Raw genomic sequence first — 22,275 nt, 5'->3', positions numbered from 1 at the left:
TCTGAGAATCCTGTAGCGGCCTCTTTGGTCCTCATCGAAGATTCGGTTGTTTATTTTCCTCTGGGAGCTCTCTTTGTATCAGTGTAGTCTCTTGCTGAGTGCAAGGAGGTTCTGCTTCAATGTGTCCAAGTACTCTCCTATTCTCTGATTTTTTGTCTCATGTTTGCTGTGGATGCTGTCTCTCTCTCTCTCTCTCTCTCTCTCTCTCTCTCTCTCTCTCTCTCTCTCTCTCTCTCTCTCTCTCTTGAAGATGCTCTTCACTTTTCCAATTAATTTCTTACTCCTATTGTCCCGTTGGTACTGGGTCAGTTGGCAGCACCGTTGTTAATTGTAGCACCAGGCTAAACATTATAGCCCAGTGGTCAGAGTTGGTCCCAGCATCTTGGATCCGCCATTGTGACATTGATGTCTTTCCCACAGGAGGGCTGCTAAAAGTAGGCAAATTTTGTGGATGGTTCAGATCCAGAAAAGGTGCGGTTGCTAAAAACCTTTCAGCTATTGGCCGCTATCTGTGCCTCTATGTTTGCTGAAATCCAGCAAACAACTTAAAGATAGAAAAGATAAGAATTTGGGAGGAACTTGTAAAGATGTAGTAAATACGTTGGGATGAAAGTGAGCACAAATTGGTTACTAGGAAATTTGTTCCTAAAGCTGATTTTGTTTCAAATATTCAAATTTTCCTGTGGTTTACACCTTCTATGACCACATCTTATTTAATTACAGGTCATGGTTCCCTCCGTTCTATGCTCTTCGAAAGAGGATTGGAACCTGATTCTTACTGCACCTGCTGTGGATTGGAGACATGGGATCATGTACTTTTCCATTGCCTATTAGGTCAGATGGGACCTGCAAACTGCAGTTCCAGATCTCACAGAGGCTAATGTAAACATACTTGTGGAAAATAAAACTAATTTCAAGGCATTACAGATTTTCTCCACCTTGGCTTTCTAGAAGAGAATTGAGCTGAGAGCTCAAACTGCTAGACAATTCACTTAATAGATCTTGAAAATCTAAAGTAATAGATGGAAATCGGCTTTGCGTAGTTGCCATATTGGGACAAGTCACCTAACCTAGAACCACAATAAAAAACAACGGGTGCAATATCCACATCTAGTGTGACTAGGACTCCATTCTCAGTGACTTCTTGGACGTGGGCTTCAGGCGAAATGCATTCGACGGCTCTGTATACTACCAACATTGCTGTTTTGGACAAAACTGGAGACAAAAGAACTTTCTGCTTTTTCTGTGTTGGATATTATCTATTGGATAAATCTGATCCTCTTTGGAGACTGAAGCAAGCGTGTACTAATTACAATTAAACTACAGCCATGATTTTGTGTAAATACATGACTCTGAGGTAAGGACTTGTAAAGAATCCTTCAGTTTGGGAGAAGACTTAAAACGTATGCTGTGTTGGTTGCCGTTGTGTTTGCCTGAGTTGGGCCTTGGCAACAACTAAATGTTTATATTGTAAATAGTGTAGGTAATGTAATGTTAAAGGCCATACTCGTTTTGGTGCTACTCCAGGCCTTGTTTGGACTTGGCACTGTTATCACTAAACTTAATTAATCTGTGATAAATTGCTATAATTTAAGCATTGAATGCCATGTGTACCTAAAAATAGGTAGTGATACTACTATGGGTAACTATGCCTTTTTACTTTTATTATTATTTATTATTTTTTTATTATTATTTTTTTTTTTTTTGCTGGCTTTCAGGTCTGTGCAACCTGGGTGTGGGATTGCTGGCACTCACCGGTATTGCACTACCCCGGTGGGTGCGGGAATTTGTGCACATAAGCGCATATAGGTCAGTAGACCCAGGCCGGTTTCATCTTGCCTGGGGACAGGCACCAGGCGGCAGCTGCCCAGGTGTTCGCTGCTCCCTGGTGGCAAAGTGACCTAGTGTTTCTACACCAACACAGAAATAAAGGTGGAGATGGGCTACTGCCTTGGAGCCACCATGACACACACACACACACACACACACACACACACACACACACACACACACACACACACACACACACACACACACACACACACACACACACACACAAGCCCTGGATGATGGAAATATATATATAATTGTATATAAATCTATGTACGTTTTGTATATATATATGAATAACTGTGTGTATTAATAAATGGAAAAAAATGGAATGTGCCTCAATTCTGCTGTGCTAGAACTATGCATCGGACATTAGTTTGTATAAGCTATGGAAGTTGACAGCTGTCATGGAAATTGTTTTCCTGAAAGTTTTGTTACTTGATGTTTTATGTTACCATTGTTACTTGATGCAACAGGCTGAACATTATAGCCCAGTGATCAGAGGTAGTCCAGGCCTCTTGAATCTACCAGTCGTGAATTTGTTAGCAGTTAATCATATGGCCAGTGTGACAGCAGTGTTTTCTCCACAGGATGCTGCTATGTTTGAGAAAATTATTTGGACAGTTTATCCCACAAAAGATGTTGTTGCTAAAATCCTAATTGCTGGCTGTTATCTCTACCTCCACAGTTCTGCTGTGCGAACTATGCACTGGACATTACTTTGTATAGACTATGGCCATTGACGGCTGTCAATAGGTACCCGTATTCACTACAAGACACAAGAAACTGAGAAACTGTCTTGCATGTCATCTCAGCGCTAACACTGACCACCAATGTGGAAATCTCTTGCCTGGTCTGATGAAACCCATTTTGAACCTTATCATGCCAGTGGGTGATGCACATTTGAATCAAGCAGCATAAGGCCATGGCACCTGGATGCACTGTTGGTGCTCGGCAAGCTGGAGGCCATGTTGTTATGATATGGTTTGGAGAGACTGTTTTTTGTAGTATGTCTTTGGTCCTCTGATCAGCATTAATCAATGACTTGATGGGTATATATCTACCCTTCATGATACGACTCTGGTGTCTACAACATGGTAACTTGCCATGCCACAAGTTCTGGCTTCCTGTAGCTACCCAACAATATGCAGGAATTTCTGGGCATGTTGTTCAACCAAGGACAGCATCTTATGAAGTCTATGCTAAGACATTTATGGGTAGAAGGTGGCCCCCAGGAGGTATTATTGATGTTGAAGTTTCATAGGTTTATTTAATAACAAACTTTCAACCCTACAGGCTAGTAAGGCTTCTGGGGTTGATGGTGTATACCCTTATAATCTTATGGGAGGCGGCAAGTGAGAGTATTGCGCCATTGAGGCTAATTATGAGTGCATGACCGGACTCGGGGGTGATTCTGTTGGTTTAGAAAAGTGCCAATGTATTTCCAATAATAAGGGCAGTTCTTGGAATGAAATGGAGTTGAAGGTTTGAATCATAGGGAAAATCATTAGATGGATAGCTGGATGGCTTCAGGAGGCAGAGGGTTGTGATAAATAGTTATTCCTCCATAAGTAAAATGAATGAGGATGAAATTTTCACGGTTATAAATGATTCTAGAACTAGGGGCCATAATTTCAAGTTGGGGGGGGGGAGATGTTTAGACTGGATTGCAGAAAATTTTATTTTAGTCTGCAAGTTATAAATTATTGGAATAAGTTACCTAAATGAGTGGTAGAGGCTGACAATCTGGGGAAATTCAAAGGTCAGTGGATAATTACCTATGGGAGAGGGAAATGCATAGGTTGTCTATTTCCTTTTCTCTTATTAATTATTATTATTTTATTAATTTTATTTTTATTTATTATTTTTCTGGCTGGTGCAACATAAGCCAGAGGCTTCCTTGTGCCATGTGGCCATTGCTAATACTATTAAGTAGGTCTTAGTAATTCAAAGCCTATATCTCATTATATTCATACACAACTATATGAAGATAATCTAAGAAAATGCAAAGAAACTTACATTATTTACAGTAACAACTTGTGTTCTTTTTAATTTTTCATATCACCCAGTATCACTAAATGTAGTATAACTCTGGTGCTCTCCATAATTTAGTCCTTTTAGTGTCCTTATTTAATTTCCAGTGACAAGTTTTTCCAATACCTTTTCCCATTCTTCATGTTATTAGTGCTGAGCATGAATGAGCCGACTCACTTAATCTTTTTCAGACCATTTTAAAAATTTTCAATCTCATGGACACAAAATGTCATAAAGAATATGTAAGCCAGAAGTAACTGCAAACCAAAACTAAATCAAAATAGAATTTTAAAGTGGTGTTACTGCCAGTGTGCAGCTAAAACCAACTACCCATCAGGAAACACTAAAAAAAAAGTTTTATAGACAGTTCTTTAGTAAACTTTGGTTAATTAAAACCCCATAGCGGGTGTGCCTTTTCCCATAATACCACCACGCTGTATAAAATGTATGATGTATAAAGAATACACTTTGTAATATGCAAGAAATTGTGCAATAACCAGTGTTTTGCAGCCGTGGATAGAGGAAACTTGTGCTATTTCAAATAGATGGTTGAAAATAACTAAAGAAAATTAACACAGAAATGTAAATTACTGTTGAACATGGAAAAAAATTTTTGAGGAAATAAACCGCTTTCAAAATTTTTCTTATAATTTAGTTGTTTTCTTGTTAATTACAGGTTTGGTTAAAAATGTTTAAATCAAAGAACACTCCTTTGTAGGCAGGTGCTGTGAATTACCGTTGCCTGAAAAAGGGAACTGAAGAGGATTATTATTATTTATTTATTTATTTATTTATTATTATTATTTTTATTTTTTTTTTTTTGACAGGTCCTCTCAGGCACCTGAACATCTACTAATATATGTAACTCCTCCCAAGAAATACCAGACGTGTGTGCGCGCGCGCGCGCGTGTTTTTAAAGTTTCAGGTGACTTGTTTTTCTTCCCACACTAGTTCAATAAATCTGCAGCCTTATCTTAGTTTTTGAAAAAATTATTATTGTTTTCACAGAGTAAAAAAGATGATAACACAAAATCCAGTATTCTCTCCAAGTGGCCATACACTGCAGGAAGCAAGATACATAGTTTCAATTGTTTTTTTTTTAATATTTTTAATAACATTTATATACATATTAAACAGAAATAATGTGAGCATGTATTTTTGAAATTCCACATACTCTTTGAAACTAGAAAATGGAAGGGAATAAATGTTGGAGTTTCTAATTTTTGTAGAATTGTGTTTCCATAGTTTCAGCATGTTTTTTTTTTTTTTTTTTTTTTTTTTTTTTTTGTCTCTGAAAATAAAATGTAATTCACATAGCATGTTAAAATGGTTTTATTTTTCTTTTTATAAAACTTAAAAAGTACTGCAATCCATTAAGAAAAGATAAAATATTGGTACAGTTTAACCTGAATTCAATAAAGCACAAAACATTTTTGTGGGGTGGGGAGTTAGGCGCTTGTCGGGTGACCTACCACTGTTTGCTTCATTTTTGGGTCTGCCACCATGAGGGTACAAAATATTACAACACAATTCTCAATAGCCATCTGGATTTGAAAACTTTTCTGTACTTTTCATGTTTAGAATTGAGATTTGATTTATTAATGTTTCAGCTGTTGCAATTCTTATTGGAAACCGAAAATTAATCTGGATATTTGGAAACAAGTTACATTGTAATGATTTGTGTTTAGGTAAATAATGACTATTTATGGTGGGATGGATGATCAGTAAAAGATATTTTCTATACAAGAATAATTTCAGTGAAATGTTCTAATTGATTATTAAGATCAGTAGACTTATAGTAAATGGGGTATAGAATCTTCGTTAGTGTCGTTCAATTCATTGATTGTACTATGGTAGAGGAAAATTTCATAAGTGTGTGGTTGTGAAAAGAGGTTGATCCTGTTCAGTATGATTTCCTTTACTGAAGTCTCTTGTAAATATTTCCCCCACCCCAAAGAATGTGTAATATTTTGAACAGGTTGCCTGATCCCGTTAATGGTTGCTAATTCTTTTGATTATATTTTGTTAGTAGAAGTTCTGTTGAGATTTATTAAGCCACTTTGTTAGCAGTGGCTTAGTGAATCTGAGGATCTCTTTCTGTTTGTTTTTAATTTTCTGTATCAAAAATCTTGTTTAAATAACCACTGTGGAGGCATTTCTGTTAATGGTAAGATATGGTAAAGGTAGTGTCTGTTTTTAACGTTCGGATTCTCAGTATTTTGAAGTGGTTGCAATTTGTTGTATTTATAATTTTACCTCCCCTTTTGGAATCCTTGTTTATTATATTTCATCCCCCCCCCAATCCATCACAAAATTTTAAGGCATTTTGTCATTGTTTGAATGGACTTTTTTTTTTTTTTTTATCATGAATAAAATTGTGCGCATGCATGTGATTGTATTGTTTGACTTAATGTCCATCCCAGGGGACTCACATCTGGTATGGGCTTGACACACCCAGGGTCCTGAGCTGGATATCATCATTCTTTTCTCTCTCTCTCTCTCTCTCTCTCACACACACACACACACACACACACACACACACACACACACACACACACACACACACACACACACACACACAGGGTAACTTGAAAATTTTTTTTTTTTTTTTTTTTTTTGGCTGGCATAGCATAAGGCTCACGTTTCCTTGTACTATATAGCTAATAATATTGAATTTCAGTAATGAAGATATATTGATCATCTTAAAGTTAAATAAATAGATAATTCATTTTAAAAAGCCCTTCTGAAGGTGATGAATTGCAAGGAACTTCCCTCAGAATTTTTTTGAACATATCCTTGGACTGTTTGTCTTAAATTCTGAGCATTTGTTTCCAACAATTCTGCTTTTTTTATGGCATGTGGTTATTATGCAACATGATTTTTGTGCTTTCAGTTGTCGGAACTTATTTTTTGGTTGAACATTAGCTCTCATTTACTGCAGAAACAGCCATGGCTAGAAAAATTTTTGTAAACTTATTGTAAACTTTGGTGGACTTCCTCTCTTTTTTTTTTTTTTTTTCCTCTCCTCCTTTGAGTTAAGAAACAAATATATCATAACTTTCAGAGTTCTTTATATGCTTTTTTTAGCATTAGCATTAGTAGAGGCATTTGATGCAAGAAAGCAAGCTTATGCAGCATCAGCCAAAAAAAAAAAAAAAAAAACCACTTCCACTTCACCCCTCTGTTAGTTCAAAATACCTGTCCAGCTGAGCCTTAAACTTATTTAGGCTATCAACTTCCACGACAAGGGATGGAAGTCTGTTCCACCTACCAACCACCCGCTGGCTAAAGGCAAATTTCTGCACATCTATCCTACATCTGTCTTTCCTCAATTTGAATTTATGCCCTGTCAGGTGATTATTCTGAGCAAGAGGAAGAATCCCATCAGCATTGAGCATGCTCAAACCATTCAAGGCTTTGTACACCTCTATCAGATCACCTCGCTGGTGCCTAGTCTCCAGACACTGTAATTCGCAAAACTTAAGCCTTTCTTCGTATGAGCACCCCTTTGTTCCATTCACTAATCTTGTTGCCCTTCTCTGTACTCGTTCCAGCAGCTCTACATCCTTCTTGAAATGAGGCCTGCAGGCCTGTATACAGTTCTCTAGGTGTGGCCTGACCATTGCCTTATACAAGGGAATAATCACCTTCTTATCCCTGCTAGAAAAATTCCTATATATCATTGATAATACACCATGAGCTACTCTTGCAGCCCGTCTGCACTGCTCAGAGAACTTCATATCTGCCTGCACAACCACTCCCAGGTCCCTTTCATTCTCTACCACTGTCAGTGTAGTACCACAGAGTTGATACGTTGCTCTGGGGTTGCTGTTTCCCATATGTAATACTTTACATTTGTCAATGTTAAACTTCATTTGCCACCTCTCAGCCCATCTGCTCAACCTTTCCAGATCCTGTTGCAGCAGCATAGTGTCAGTAGTGTCCTTGACAACCTGCCAACCTTCGTATCGTCTGCAAACTTGGACATCAAGCCTGATATACCATCATCAGTATCATTTATAAATACAGAAAACAATAAAGGACCCAATACTGAACCCTGAGGGACTCCACTAATAACATTAGTCCACGAGGAGCAGTGTCCATTGATTACCACTCTCTGTCTTCTCCCCCTCAACCACCCCTTTATCCATAGCAGCAATTTGCCTCCAATGCCACACTTTTAATGAGTATTCCTTTTGAAAGAGGTGGTTTATGCATGGGTATGGCACTTCCATCATTTCTACCACTCAGGTACTATGAATGCATCATGTATTCATATCTCATATTGTGAACATCTTCACAACGAGTTGCCTAGGTATTGCATTACTTTGAATAAGTAACACTTCTCTGGTAGAGAAGACTACTGTTACCTATTCTCAGATGGGCACCACCGTCCAGATAGCACCGTTTCGAAGCTAGTTGTATATGTGTGGGCTAATAACTCTGCTAATCCACTTATCAAACCAGCGTCTTTGCTAGCTAAAAAACTTATCCCACCAGTGCTATCACCAGTTTCGCTAAAGTGTTTTGCCTTTTCACGAATGATGAGTGAACTTAACGGAATTTTATTTTGAGTTCGGTCTTCTATCCACAGATTTAAAGGTTTTTCCATTTTTTTCTAATTTAACATCACGAGTTACAGAGCAAATTTTTGAAGCAATTAGCACGTTTTCACGGACACTACGGCGGATTTTTTCTTCCGATTTTTTGATTGATCGTACCGTTGACTCATTGATTTTATAATGTTTTGCCACTGAGGAGACACTTTCACCATTAGAAATTGTCTAATAACTCAATTTTATTCACTAATGTTATCACCTTCTTTGATCTTTTCACATTTCCCTTGTTATTCGTAGCCATATTTTTGTACGGGTTAGAAAGAACTTGTCCACAATAAAGTCACTTTCTTCCGTTAACAAACTTGAAAAAGTTTGTTAACGGAAGCAGTGTAAAAGTCTGTTTTACACTGCAAAGGGTAGATTTATCACCTTTGTAAGCATATCAATTTATAAATTGATATGCTTACAATTTATAAATTGATAAATTTATTCAATTTATAAGCATGCAAATTAAAAGCAAACGACGAAACCTTCATGACAAGCGCATAACACATACTGAACAAGGATTAGCGAGAAACATCCACACTCGCGATTTTATCACCCCTCTTCCCCCGCCCACTGTATGCTGTTTTGACCGGGAAAGATAATTTTAGCCATGCCCACATTTTTTTATGGCGGAAAATGTTCACGGCGCTTTAAAATTCAAATTTTTTTAGGTTTCATTTTATATTAAATCAGCGACCGCGAATAGCGGGGGTTTACTGTATATGATAATCAAAATTATTTTTTGCATCCAGTTCCATTGTCACCGCATCATAGTATCCAATGCAATCAAATTGGTCAGTTAAGATCTCCCCTTAACAAACCCCTACTGTGATTGGAGTATAACTTCACTCCTGTATTTATGGTCTTACATTAGTTCTTTAACCAATGATTCCATTCAACAGAAGAATTTAAGCTAACAGTTTTGTAATCACTCATGTCACCCTTTAGTTGAGAAAGGCTTTATATAGTAGTCAAAAGCTCCTAGTTTATTTCTTTTTATTTTTTATTATTGACATATTTTATTTATTTAATTAAATATATTTTAATTGAATTTATCCAATATATTTTTAACTTTTTAATCACAATCATCTTGTATATTTTTGTTATAAATTTTCTTTTGAATCAGTCAGTATCTTCAAGGATTCACTATAAAACATGGGGTTTATGGCATATATCACCATACTGCTGTCCTGCAGTTTAGTCCCATTATTTGATAATTGAATGCATCTGAATTAATAATGTGATACATACATTATCTAACTTGATTAGATGATGTCATCAAACTTTCCATCATAAGTAGTTGTGCAGGTATCCATATTTTGGCATTCAAGTCATAGGTGTTGCTTTCCTCAGGTATGCTATCTTCTTAGATAAATTTAGTATTCATGCAGAATATAGAATATACAGGATCAGAAAAAAAAAAACAGTTACCTATTTTAAAAAGAGGCAGTGGGGACCTTGGAGTTTAGTACACTTAAGTTAAAATGGAGTGTTGGTCAAATAAACATCATACATTCACTATAGAAACATTTTTTAAATCAGAATACTTCTCTTGTAACTGTTTAACATGAATTTAGTTACCACTTGAACATCAGAAAATATGGTAGTGTTTTGAATTGAAAGACTACAACACACTGGATTTGCAAATTTAGAACAGCATCTGGAACAGATTAGGAACTTCTGCATCAGATGCATATGGTGCATACTCCAAAAGACATCGGGGAAAAAAAAAAAAAAAAAACAGAATGAAGTGTACGCCATATATTACATATCGATGTAAAGTTCCACACTTATAAAATGCAAACGATTCAATAATTACTTGTTTGTAGTTTGGTTAAATGTTTGAATTTCTGCACTCTATTCCCATAGTAGGTAAACAATGATCCAGACTTAATCATTTGTTTAATCATGAGTGATGAGGACAACTTCTATTTGAATGGTTATATAAATTTTAAAAAAATGTCAGATATTGGGTAACCAAAAATCCTCATTACCTTCATGAACAGCCACTTAACAGCCAGAAAAGTTACCGTTTGGTATGGAGTCTGCTTTCAGCATCATTGGCCCATTCGTTTATGAAATTGGTAATGGATCAGTTGGCACAGTAACTTGAATACTATATGTAAACATATTGCAAGAATTTTTAACAGAGGATCATCACCAAAAAAAGGAGTCAACTTTCAAATGTCTAGTTTCAATTGAACATTGCTATATCACACTGCAGGACTTTCCATTGACACTTTAAAGGAAATGTTTCCAAATGACATTGTCTCATTTTGGTAAAATCAAATGGCCACTATTATCACAATTTTTGTCTGTTTGCTATTTCTTTTTATGGGATTTCAGGAAAAGAAATGCTCTAAAATGAAAGGTGTATTTAAACCGTCCAAAGATACTTTAGCAATGGAATGATGCGAGAATATGAGCAATTATTACCAATGCTGGTAACAATTTTAGTTTTCAAAAACTGAAAAGTGTAGCTTAAATACTTTGATGGATATTAGTAAACTATATTAACAATAAAGGTCTTTTCAATTTGCACAGTATTCATTTCATTTTTAAATTGGGTAGTTTTTTTGTTTCCTGACCCTGTATAATTAAGTATAGTGTATATTGTATATACTGTATTCAGAGAACAAAAATTCTTGTTTTGTTATTTTTTGTATTTGTAAAAAAAAAAAAAAAAAACCTTTATTTGAAATGCATAGTAAGAAGTGATACTATCATCGTAAATTAAGAATTCAGTCTACAATTTTGTGTAATAAAAATAAACAAGCCAACCAGTGAAGACATGTAGTTTATATCTTCTGAATATCTTTATATGAATGTATTTATTACTTTTCAGAATAACAAATTTGAAATACTGGAGTAGCAGTGATCAGATTATTACGAAGACTCTTCAACTTTTAAATGATCTATCAATGGGTTACAGTAGTGTACGAAAATTGGTGAAACTTGAAGAAGTCCAATTTATGCTGAATAATCATACAGTTAGTATAGTTTATTTAATTGCATCATGTGTGACAACTATGAATATATTGATATCTGTTAGAACTTGGTTGTATTATATTATTTATCACTAGACATTGGATTATATGTGTTGTTGTTGCTGTTGGTTTTACGGTGCAACAACAGCTAAAGGCTGCTGTTGCACCGTAAAACCAACACCGCCAAACAATGGTAGGTATAATTAAGCACCAAAATGCTAATGTATGCATTTTACAATTTTTACATTTATTACTCATTTATTACAATTAATTGAACCACAGTTAATGTAATACAACCACTTATGAAAAGTTTTAACATCTTTTTTAAAAGTTTTCCTTTTCAAACTCAAACCTGGAATAATTTTTGTTACAATACACAATAATCTATTTTTCATTGGAATACCTTGTAAATTTGTGATGTTTATTAACATTACCATTAGTAGAGGGATAGAAAGCAAGCTTATGCAGCATCAGCCAAAAAAAAAAAAAAAAAAAAAAAAAACACTCCCATTTCACCCCTCCATTCATTTCAAATACCTGTTCAGCTCAGCCTTAAATTTATTTAGGATATCAACTTCCACAACAAAGGATGGAAGTCTCTTCCACCAACCAACTACCTGCTGGCTAAAGGCAAACTTCCGCACATGTCTGGGCAGAATTGCAGACCCTTTCAAATTCGACCCTAATTCACGTCTTTGTTTCAACAGTGACCTGTACTTGTTAAGTAATTCCACCGGTCTCCTACTCTTAATATCATTAGTGGCAACATGTACAACAATATCACCTTTTTTGCCCTTAAAAGATGATATCCACTCTACAACGTCATCAACCTTTTCCCCTTCCTGGTCTTGTTCTAAGATCACTTTATATGTGGACCGTGACCTTTCTACTTCTACAGAAGCGATCAGGCTGTATTTAAAAATGTGATCTTTTGAAGCCTCTATTTGATATAGAAGTTCATTTCCTTTTCCATTTATGAATTCATCTATTTTCCTTAAAGTGTGAAATCCTGAGTTCTTTTCAAAAAACATTATTATGTTTACTTCTTATTTCTACTCCTATGCATCCTGGCACAGTTGCAATTTGCAGTTCAGCTCTCCAATTGCTCTTCTCAAAGAAAGTCCCCACATTTCAAGTTCGATTATGTATAACTAGATAACCAGAATAAATTGGGTCTGGACGAACAATAAATGTTTTCTAGCCAAAGAATCAAAAAGCATTGCCTAAACACTACCAAGAGCCGCTGAATGCATACTATCCAAGGAATCAACAAATTCATTAATAGAATGTAAATTTTTAGTGTAAAACGATGATGCTTGTAATCATGTTCCCCATCTTGCAAGCACAGGATCGGGTGAGAAAGGAAGAGAAGGTTAGTTGCTATTCGCAAAGGTGCTTCTTACAGAATCTTTTTTATAATAGAAATAAGTTTGTTAATTTAACCGAAATTCTCCCAAATTGCCTCTGCTAACTATGTAAACCATGGGCTAAGCAAGTAACATGGATTGGATTTGGATATAAAACGTAATGCAGAAGCAGCATCACTAACAAAAGTGTAGACTCTTTCGTTATGGATCGATTCTGGCCATAAAAACTAAAAAATCAGTACAAAATCTTGCTGTTGTAATGTACTTCACTTTTTTGAGTGCTTTAAAAGCAAGTAAATATGGATGCGATGGTTCTACAATTAAATTTCTAAATATAAAATGTGCAATATAGTGGCCATAAATGTCAATCATTTCGTCAACAGACATCCAAATGTATTCTCTAACATCTTAACAAATTCACAAATAATGTTATCATAAATAGGGTTAAGGTAATTATTTCTCAAAATAGATTCTTCTGGAATATTTTTTCAAAAAGTGCTTGAAGACTCGAGTGTTTAACTTATTGAAAGGAATGTTACTGATTACCAGGGTGAGAAACAAATCCTTTGAAAATCAGTTTTCTCTTCTTTTGAAGTACACAGCTTGGTTAAAAGTGATTCTCTGGAAATTTTTCATCACTTTTCCCATTATTGCCTATAATGAGCGATGTTGTTTTCACACGTTGGTTGAAGTGGAATTTTTTCTTGCATGCAATGTCATTTTTTCAAACAACACAAAACACAGTAATGCCGTCCATAGTAAAATCTTTTCTGAGATTGGCAGTCCAAGATTCCATACAAAGTTTTGTAACAGGTTTAATTTTTGGCATGTTTAACGAAAATATTTCACCTGATGTAGTCAATATCATGAAATGAATATAAAAATAGCATTAAGACAGTGGGGTATTTACTTGTTTATTTTATTTTATTTTTTATTTCCTTTCATTTGCGAGCACTTTTTCTCAATTCCCTTTTCCTGCAGGATTGCCAGTTGTTTTCTGTCTTTGCCACTTGATGGGCAACATTCATCAGTGGGGCCTTTTTTATGTGTCATTTTTGATACACCCGCAACTCTAGAACCAAGATTCCCCACTGGGGGACTTCTCCATCTACCAGATTTTCACTCACTGATAGTATGGTAGGGGTTTTCGCATCTTTACGTTATGATCTGAAATTGCTTGGTCTCTTTTGCATCCTTTTCACTATTTTCATATACTGCCTACTATTTCCCTTGCTTGAAGGTCCTCAGGTGGTACCCTTTGGACTTATAATTCTCTTGTTTACTTCATACAGTAGGCTTTACTCTTAAAATTCTTATTTTCTTTCCCCTCTAATGCTGCCCCTCTTACCTACTCTCTACCAGCAGCCCTCACTCAACAAAACAGAAATAAACATATTTTCTTCCATTTTCTGGAATTACAAGGAATCAGCTGATTGCCTCTCCTTAACACAATCCTACTCTTCTACCATATTCTTCCTCTCTAAAACAATAATGATAAATAAAAATATACACATATAAACATAACCTCAACTTTATGTAAGATTTGGATCTTACAACGTTTCCCATACTCATTGAAATAATAAAATAGTACTCTGTGCTCTAATTTAATTGCAATGCAGTGACTTATGTATTTCCAAGATTAAGTTAAGGAATATGCAGTATTGCTTGTAATATTTAGGTCATACGTATTTATGTGCACTGACGACTACAATGGGCACAATATGCATTTGCATATAATCTGAAGTGTATTAATCAATCTTCAATAATATACATATATTTTACGGCACTTGTTTCCTCTATTTGGGCACAATTAAAATAAAACATTAGCAGGTATGTTGGTGGGCTTTGTCCACCCTTATTTTGCATGTCATAAAGGCATGAAAAAATTTAAAGGTTCACTTCTTGAAGCAACTTTATTTTCAACATATTATAAACCTAGCTGTGAAAAAATCCATTTTTTTCCAGTACTGATCAAAAATCAAACAATAATGAATGAAAACTGAAATTCACATTGATGTTACTTAGATAGCTATTTTTTTTCAAACCTGGTTGGCTTATTTTGCTGGATACCAACCAACACGCCTGCAGCAAGTTAAACATTTTGCTGGATACACCACCACTAATTTTTTTTCCAAATTAGAATTTCTTAAGGTAAGAGTGGCATAAATTTTAATGAATTCTGTGTGGTGGCAATATATCACTCCCTCACAGTCACCCCCCCCCCCAGTAATGTTTGCATGAAAACTGGGTGTTGTTTTTTTGTGTTTATTAATTATCAATACTTTCTATCCTCAAATTCTTCTGAATATTACTGGCCAGTGGCGTAACTATGCTAATGCAGAAGCATTGGGGCGCGAGCTTGAAAGGGGCACATGAAATTTGGAAGACAGATTCATTTCTCAAGACAATTAACGAAATTCATTAATAAATGTGTAAAAAAAAACAATATGTTTTTGGGTTTACATTACGATATTTTCACAATGCCTCCATTTATCCCTACAGATGCAAAATACTTTTCCACATTTTTTTCAGTTTGAACTGGCTGGCTAAAACTTATGTAAAGTCGAATTTGTGTAAGTTGGGGAGTTCCTGTATTTTTTGTTTTAATAAAAAAATTTATTAAAATTTACACCTTTTATTTTCGAAAAACAACAATAAAAAATTATAATTCTGCCTTTTAAAAAAAACATTTTTTTACATTAAACAGAAACATAATCCTTTGTGCTCTTCATTTTCCAAAGTAAATGACTGCTAAGTGCCCAAAATTTCAAACATGCATGCAGGGCCCAGTCCAAGGTATATTTTCACCCCAGGCGGGGGCATTCCTGTGCCCCCCTTCCAGATAGAAAAAATTTATGGTGTTTTTATTGAGTTAACATTTTTAATTTTGCTAGAGAAAAGTTAAAAAGACATGTAAAACACAAAAAAAGACAACCAGAATTTTTATATTTTAATTGTCATATTAAATATTCATAAAATTTTTACAAAAAAGTCAATTTTTTATTCGGACATTTATCAAAATATTAGCAGTGGGTTTCAGTTACGTTTGCCTTTAATTAATATAATAATAATAGTTTCTATAATTAAATTTCAGTTGCTCATGTGAAAGAAAAGCCATTCTTCTATATTTATACCAAATTTCAAATCGGCATCCCATCTGGAAGTGGAACGATTTGGAGACAGGCTGACACTTGACAATACTTAATAGTAGATGCTTATAGAATAAATATAGATTTTACATTACATTACAATGAGTTACAACAAAGCTATTTAAAAATACAAAACAAAAATTTAAGAAGAATTTTTTGTTATTAAACAAAATTCCAAAATTCCTTTAATGCATTCCTTTCCTCGATTTTATATCAGAAAATTTATTAATGCCATCAGTAAAGTACAAATTTGCTGCCACATCATTTTCAATTGATAGTATTACTAATGAATTTAATCTTGCCTGCAGCATTGCTGATCACAGATATGTTTTAATTAGCTTTAATTTGCTGAAACTCTTTTCCTCACTTGCTACAATTAGTGGAATTGTCAGCATAGGTCTGACAAATTTGGCAACATTTCTTGTAATTTATTATTATTTATACTTTTCAGAATACTAGTCTAGTCTTTATCAGGTGTCAATATTGATTCTTAGCAGTGAAAGAATATGATGTTTTCACTGCAGACTCCTAAACACAAACCAAAAAAGGGCACTTACTGACAACCAACACACTTATAGTTAGAAACTTCTTGAATGAATGCACGGAAAGAAGTTTTTTTTTTTTTTTTTTATGTGAACCCCAAACACGAGAGGTATTAGAACCTATAGTACTTAGTACCGTGCTTGGGTTGGAGGTTGAGAAGACGAAAGAAGATATTTGTTGACATTGGACTCGAACTTCTGTAGATTGTAATTTTCAGGAAATACGTATGAAGGAAGGTTGTTCCTGAAAACGGCAGTTGACTGAATAAATGAGGAAGATGAAAAGTTGGTTCTGTGGGTTTGAAGTTGGACAGTAAATGGATGTTGGCTGGTGGCGGCACGTGTTCGGACTGTTTTGAAAGAGAGAATGGGAATTATAGAAGCCAATTCAGAAGATAAGTGCCCATGGAAGTATCTGTAGAAGAGGCATGCCGCAGAAACAGTATGTCTATGAGAAAGCGAGTGGAGAGACTCTGTTAGAAATGAATAATTAATTAACCTAACTGCTCTCTTCTGAATGGAATCAAGAAGCCGGAGAGAGGTTTTGGGGGCAGCACCCCAGATGTGGGAACAATATTCCATGGCAGGGCAGATTTGCGATTTATACAGAGTGAGCAGCTGTTTGGAAGAAAAGTAACACCGAGAGCGAAAGAGAAAACCAAGTTTTTTAGATGCAGAGGAAGCAATATTTGTAATGTGCTTGTGCCAAGAGAGATTGGAAGTCAGGGTAATCCCCAAAAGGGATATATCATTTTGCCTAGAAATCGGAGTGTCACTAAAGATAAGCATAGGAGCAGAAGAAACCTTTTTGCGAGATATAAGACAAGACTGAGTTTTAGAAGGGTTGAAACCAACTAAGTTGTCTTTGACCCACTGGAGAATTACCTGAAGATCGGCATTTAAGGAATTGTTAACAGATTTTCTAGAAGTTGAAGCTGATTGAGCAGGACAAGATTTCTCAAAATGGAAAGTGCAATGCAATGTGCTATCATCGGCAAACATATGGATAGGATTTCCAGTCAATGGAAGAAGGTCATTAATATACAAGAGGAAAAGAGTGGGGGAAAGAACTGAACCTTGGGGGACACCGGCATTAGTGGAGAATTCAGAAGACAGAGAGCCATCTACCATCACCCTCAGTGAGCGATCAGAGAGAAAACTGGATAACCAATTACTAAAAACAGTTGGCAAACCATAAAATGCAAGCTTGTATAGCCTTTATGCCAAACACGATCAAAAGCCTTTGAGATCTCAAGAGCAACTTGACATCTTGTCAAGAGCAACGAATGAATGCACGGAAAGAAGTGATCACTATTTCAGCAAAAATGTAAACAGAAATACAGGAAGGAACCAAATGGGAACAATAAACTCTATTCTACAGTAAGGATACTTGAAAAATAAAATCCTCAAGGCTACAAATAGGTTGAGATAGAAATGGAAGGGTGGATATGTTTTTCTCAAGACATATATTTATCAGGCTCTACCCTGACACCACTTTCAGGGTAGAGGAAGAAGGCAATAAAAGCACACCTTTCAAGGTAGCTGCCATTGTTCGCAAAATCAGTCCATCTCTGATGGGTGTGAGATAAAATTTTCAGTTAGTCTGGTATTCCTGGGTTGTCTGTCCATATTTGTTAAAATCTTTGAAAGGCGGAGGGCCTTTGCATCAGATGCATGCCACCTGGCTGATGCATTTTCGTCTGTTTACTGCACCACTGGAGAATTACCTGAGGGACAGAAAAAGGGCCTCCACATTTTCCCCCAAATCTTTTGTTTTCTCGCCTTCCACAAAGCATATGTGCCCTCGACATTCCAATGTCACATGCCCCGGGCGGTCGCTCAGGCAGGCCCTGCATGCATGTGCAAATATATTTCTGCTTGTGTGTGTGTATATATAATTGATACTGTTAGTTAACTTTCAAATTTCGTGCATGTCACAGTGCATAAAATTTCACTGCTTATCTTGCTTCCTGCAGTATGTCAGCCCTCTGGAGAAAATGTCAGGGTTTGGTATTATTGTCTTTACCCTGTGACAACTATATCTTTCAAAAACAACTAGGATATGAATACAGATGCTCATCTGAACTCCTGGGAGAAGAAAAACAAGTAACCTGAAACTTTAAACAAGCAGCATCTTTGCTTGTCTGGTATCATGATCCTCTTCAAGGTTAAAGCAAAGTTGCAAAGACAGTGGCAGGTAACCTCACAGTTTCTCTTGTGCAGTTTCTTTGTGAACACCTTATTGTTTTCATACAGAAAAATCATGTCAGAAGCTACTGTAGTAAACGTTTTATGATATTTAGGAAGTTTTTAGAAAAAATTTCAGATTTTCGATCATTGATTAACAGTTAATGCGGGAAGGTTATTTTGACGGTCACCTCTCAGATTACCCACAACTACTACTGGGTTAATAAAAGAAAACGCAATGAAGTATGCATATTTTCTGGTGCAGAACAAATTCAAAATAAGTTCTGGTTGGGTTGACAAATTTAATAAGTACCATGGCTTACTCAAAGAGATTATTTCTCTGAGTAACAGAAGTAATCAAAAAGGTTATTTCCCTGAGTAATGGAAGTGAGAAATAATTGAAGATTGTACCCATTGGAAAGAAGCAGTTTTTTTAAAAAAAAAATGAAATAACATATATATATATATATATATATATATATATATAGTACTGTGAGACCAAAGGCATAATCAGTGTTGATTAGACAAGTCTATTTTTTAATTTTTTCCGGACAGGACACTGACGTTTAAAGGTGATAAATGTTTAAATAAGAAGAGAATTAGTCTTAGTTGGCATGAATATTGCTGGCAGTGAAAAACTGAAGCTTTTAGTTATAGGCTTAAGCAACAACCTGGATGCTTCAGAGGACTAAAGTCAGAATTGCCCACCATAATTACAACAGAAATTCTTGGATGGCAGGTGAAGTTTTCAAACAATGAATTTTGATAGTTAGATAGAAAGATTACGATAGAATATAGAAAATTCAAATTGATTGTTGAGATCCACCCCTGCCCACCCCCACCTCAGTTGTCTTCTCTCTGAATGTTCTGTCTAAACTGGTGTCAGGAGACCAAGGTATTATCCAGAATTTTTAAATGCACTATTGAAGGTTGGTCGGTCAGCATCTATGGCCATTGTGTGCCAGCATATTGAAGAAAATTATACTGCAAATAGAAACCAATCAACCTACAAATTGTTTATGGATTTGTGGATGTGGCTATCAGAATCACCAAAAGTTTGAGTGAAGGAAGGTTATTTTTGACGATCACCTGTCAGATTACCCACTGAAGCTGTAATGGAAACAACAAATTTTTGATGTGTGATTTTATTTTTTTTTATCTTTGGCGGCACCTACTAAATTTTGAATGGTAGTAAAATACGTTTATCACAATTTTCTGATGTGGAAATGACGTCATTTGATGTCATTTCCGTTTCATAACAAAAAAAAATGGAACAGGAGGGGAGATTGAACAAACGATCATGGAAGGCTATCTTGGATATGCTCAGAGCTGGCAGAAAAGCGTTTATGATTTGGGGCATACCACTTAGGTGGCTTTGGGCTAATCATTGCCACCCATGGTAGAAACCTTTTGGTAACCAGAGAAATGGATATCTTGCAAAATTTAAAGTAAAATATTTAAAGCAAAGGATCTTGAGAGTTGATCTTGGATGTGCTCAGTGCTTTTTTTGGGATGGTACGCAATGGTACGGTGTACCAACAGTGACGTGTGACGTTTGAATGTAATACACTTCGAAATTTGTAATATTCCGTAAATTTTTTCACATGTTTACCTACTATTCAAATAAGCTTAAAATTATTTGACTAAATTTGCATTTTTTACTGTCTATTGTTAAGATATTTACTATATAAAACTGTATAACCATTTTTATAATTCTAAATTACTCAGTCGGGCCTCTGTTTAACAAAGTCCTTTTATAGCGAATTATTTTGAATTCTTCTTGGAAGTTAATTTAAAATAGTTTCTGTTGAGCGAAGAAAATTTTCATATAGCGAACGGATTAGGAGAGAATTAACTTAGTACGCACTGTTCGCATTTCTGGCCTTCAGGCAATTTAGGCAATTAGTGCTGCTGTACAAATTAAGAGAGCTAAAGAGATTACCATTCTACAACTTAGTGATACCTGGTAAAACCTATCCGACCACCTGTCCCACATGCGGAGAAGTCGTGCTGTTCAAAGTGTATTCCCAATGGGATCTGGCCCACCTACTGCAGTGGTGTCCAACCTTTTTCCGTACAGTGGCCATAAAAATTCAAAGTTAGATTTCTTTAGTGTGTTATATTTTCCATGTCTTGTTGCTTGTAAAAGTAAAATTGAAAATATTCGAAAATTTTATTAACAACAATACACAATTACATTTACTGAACAAAACATTTAATGAGAATTTTTGTGATAATTAACAGATTTTAAAATGCTGTTTTAGTGCACTTTCCGGGCAGGCCGTGGGTTGGACACCGCCGTGAATCAACTGTAAGCACCCACTCCAAGAATTAGGAGAGAGTGATTTTCTTTCACCCCGACAAATAATCAATCATCTGTTGTTTCAAGGAAGTGTGTTTTCCACATTTGTCCGTAAATTTTCCATCTCCCTGTTTACATGGTCACAGTACCTGAATATCTGAATGACACTGACATTTTGGACAGTTTCAAAAAAAAAGAAAAGAAAAAAAAAATTCAAATTTAAGAACTAGTGATAATACCGATGATGAGAGAAGGAAAATTGACGACAATGAAGGTATTAAACCTTCTAAACATTAATTGTTAGCATTTGGTGAAAATGAAGTTAGAAAATTGTCAATTAGGTTACAGTTAAATGAAAGAGATACAATTCGTGGATTTTGGGAATACCTAATTGAAAAGATGGTTTCGGAAGAATTGAAGCATTTGATGGACGCTCTGAGTACAATACCAATTTCATCGAATGAATGTGAAAGACGATTTTCCCAAATGAATCTGATTTCCAGCCCAACCAGAGCTTCGTTGACAGAAATAATTCCTTCACTACTGTTTTTAAGAAACAGTAGTAAAAAGAAACTGTTTTTGTCATCAACGAAGATCTGGTTGTGCTAGTGATCAGATTCATTTGTGAATATCCTTGTTCACATTCACTTGATGAAATTGTAGGCCCACCGCTGACCTTCGGAAATGTCATTCAGCAACCGACACACAACGAGGAAGAAAAGAAGTTGGCATAGGGTGTCCGATGAGAACTTATTGAAAATTTGGAATATTCTACAAAAAATTAATTATGAAATTATATTTAGGGCCCATAGTCTGACGAAGGATCCTTATAATGTCACTCGGTTGTCTGTCTGTCCATCCATCACTGCACTGTATCTCTGGAACTGCTCAAATATATTCCTTTCAATTCACTTGAAATATTGCATGGGTTTGAACATCATGTGGGCCAACATAATGCCATATTGATCGCTGTTGACAACATTTTTTTTGAGAAATGAGGGGGTAAAGTGGGGGTTGACAAAAATGTTGTCGACAACTCAAGAGTAGGTTTAATATAATATAATTTTTAAATATATTTAAAAATTAAAATTAATGGAGCTAAAAAATTTTTAGCTCCATTAATGGAGCTAAAAATTTTAAAATCACATTAGTTATGTGTTATTCAGTGCTTATCAAGGGAAAACTGTTCCGATTGAAATCTATAATTTACTTTTTGTGTTAAAATTTAAAAAAAAAACAATTTATTATTGCACTTTGACGGCACTCTTCTTTG

The 22,275-nt window shown here is 35.4% G+C and overlaps 1 protein-coding gene across 1 annotated transcript in view; it reads left to right on the top strand.

The window, feature by feature from the left end:
* Ranbp16 (Ran-binding protein 16) overlaps nt 1–22,275 on the top strand; it is a 902,587-nt gene that overhangs the window by 529,357 nt on the left and 350,955 nt on the right. The window contains exon 15 of the mRNA XM_090384993.1: nt 11,314–11,458. Within this exon, the coding sequence (XP_090241119.1) occupies nt 11,314–11,458 (145 nt within the window). The remainder of the gene's footprint in view (nt 1–11,313; nt 11,459–22,275) is intronic.

The sequence above is a fragment of the Mastigoproctus giganteus genome, chromosome 11 (assembly GCF_048544385.1).
Source record: "Mastigoproctus giganteus isolate SK-2022 chromosome 11, ASM4854438v1, whole genome shotgun sequence".
Taxonomy (NCBI): domain Eukaryota; kingdom Metazoa; phylum Arthropoda; class Arachnida; order Uropygi; family Thelyphonidae; genus Mastigoproctus; species Mastigoproctus giganteus.
Note: the sequence above shows the minus strand (reverse complement) of the source record. Positions and strands in the feature narration are given on the sequence as shown.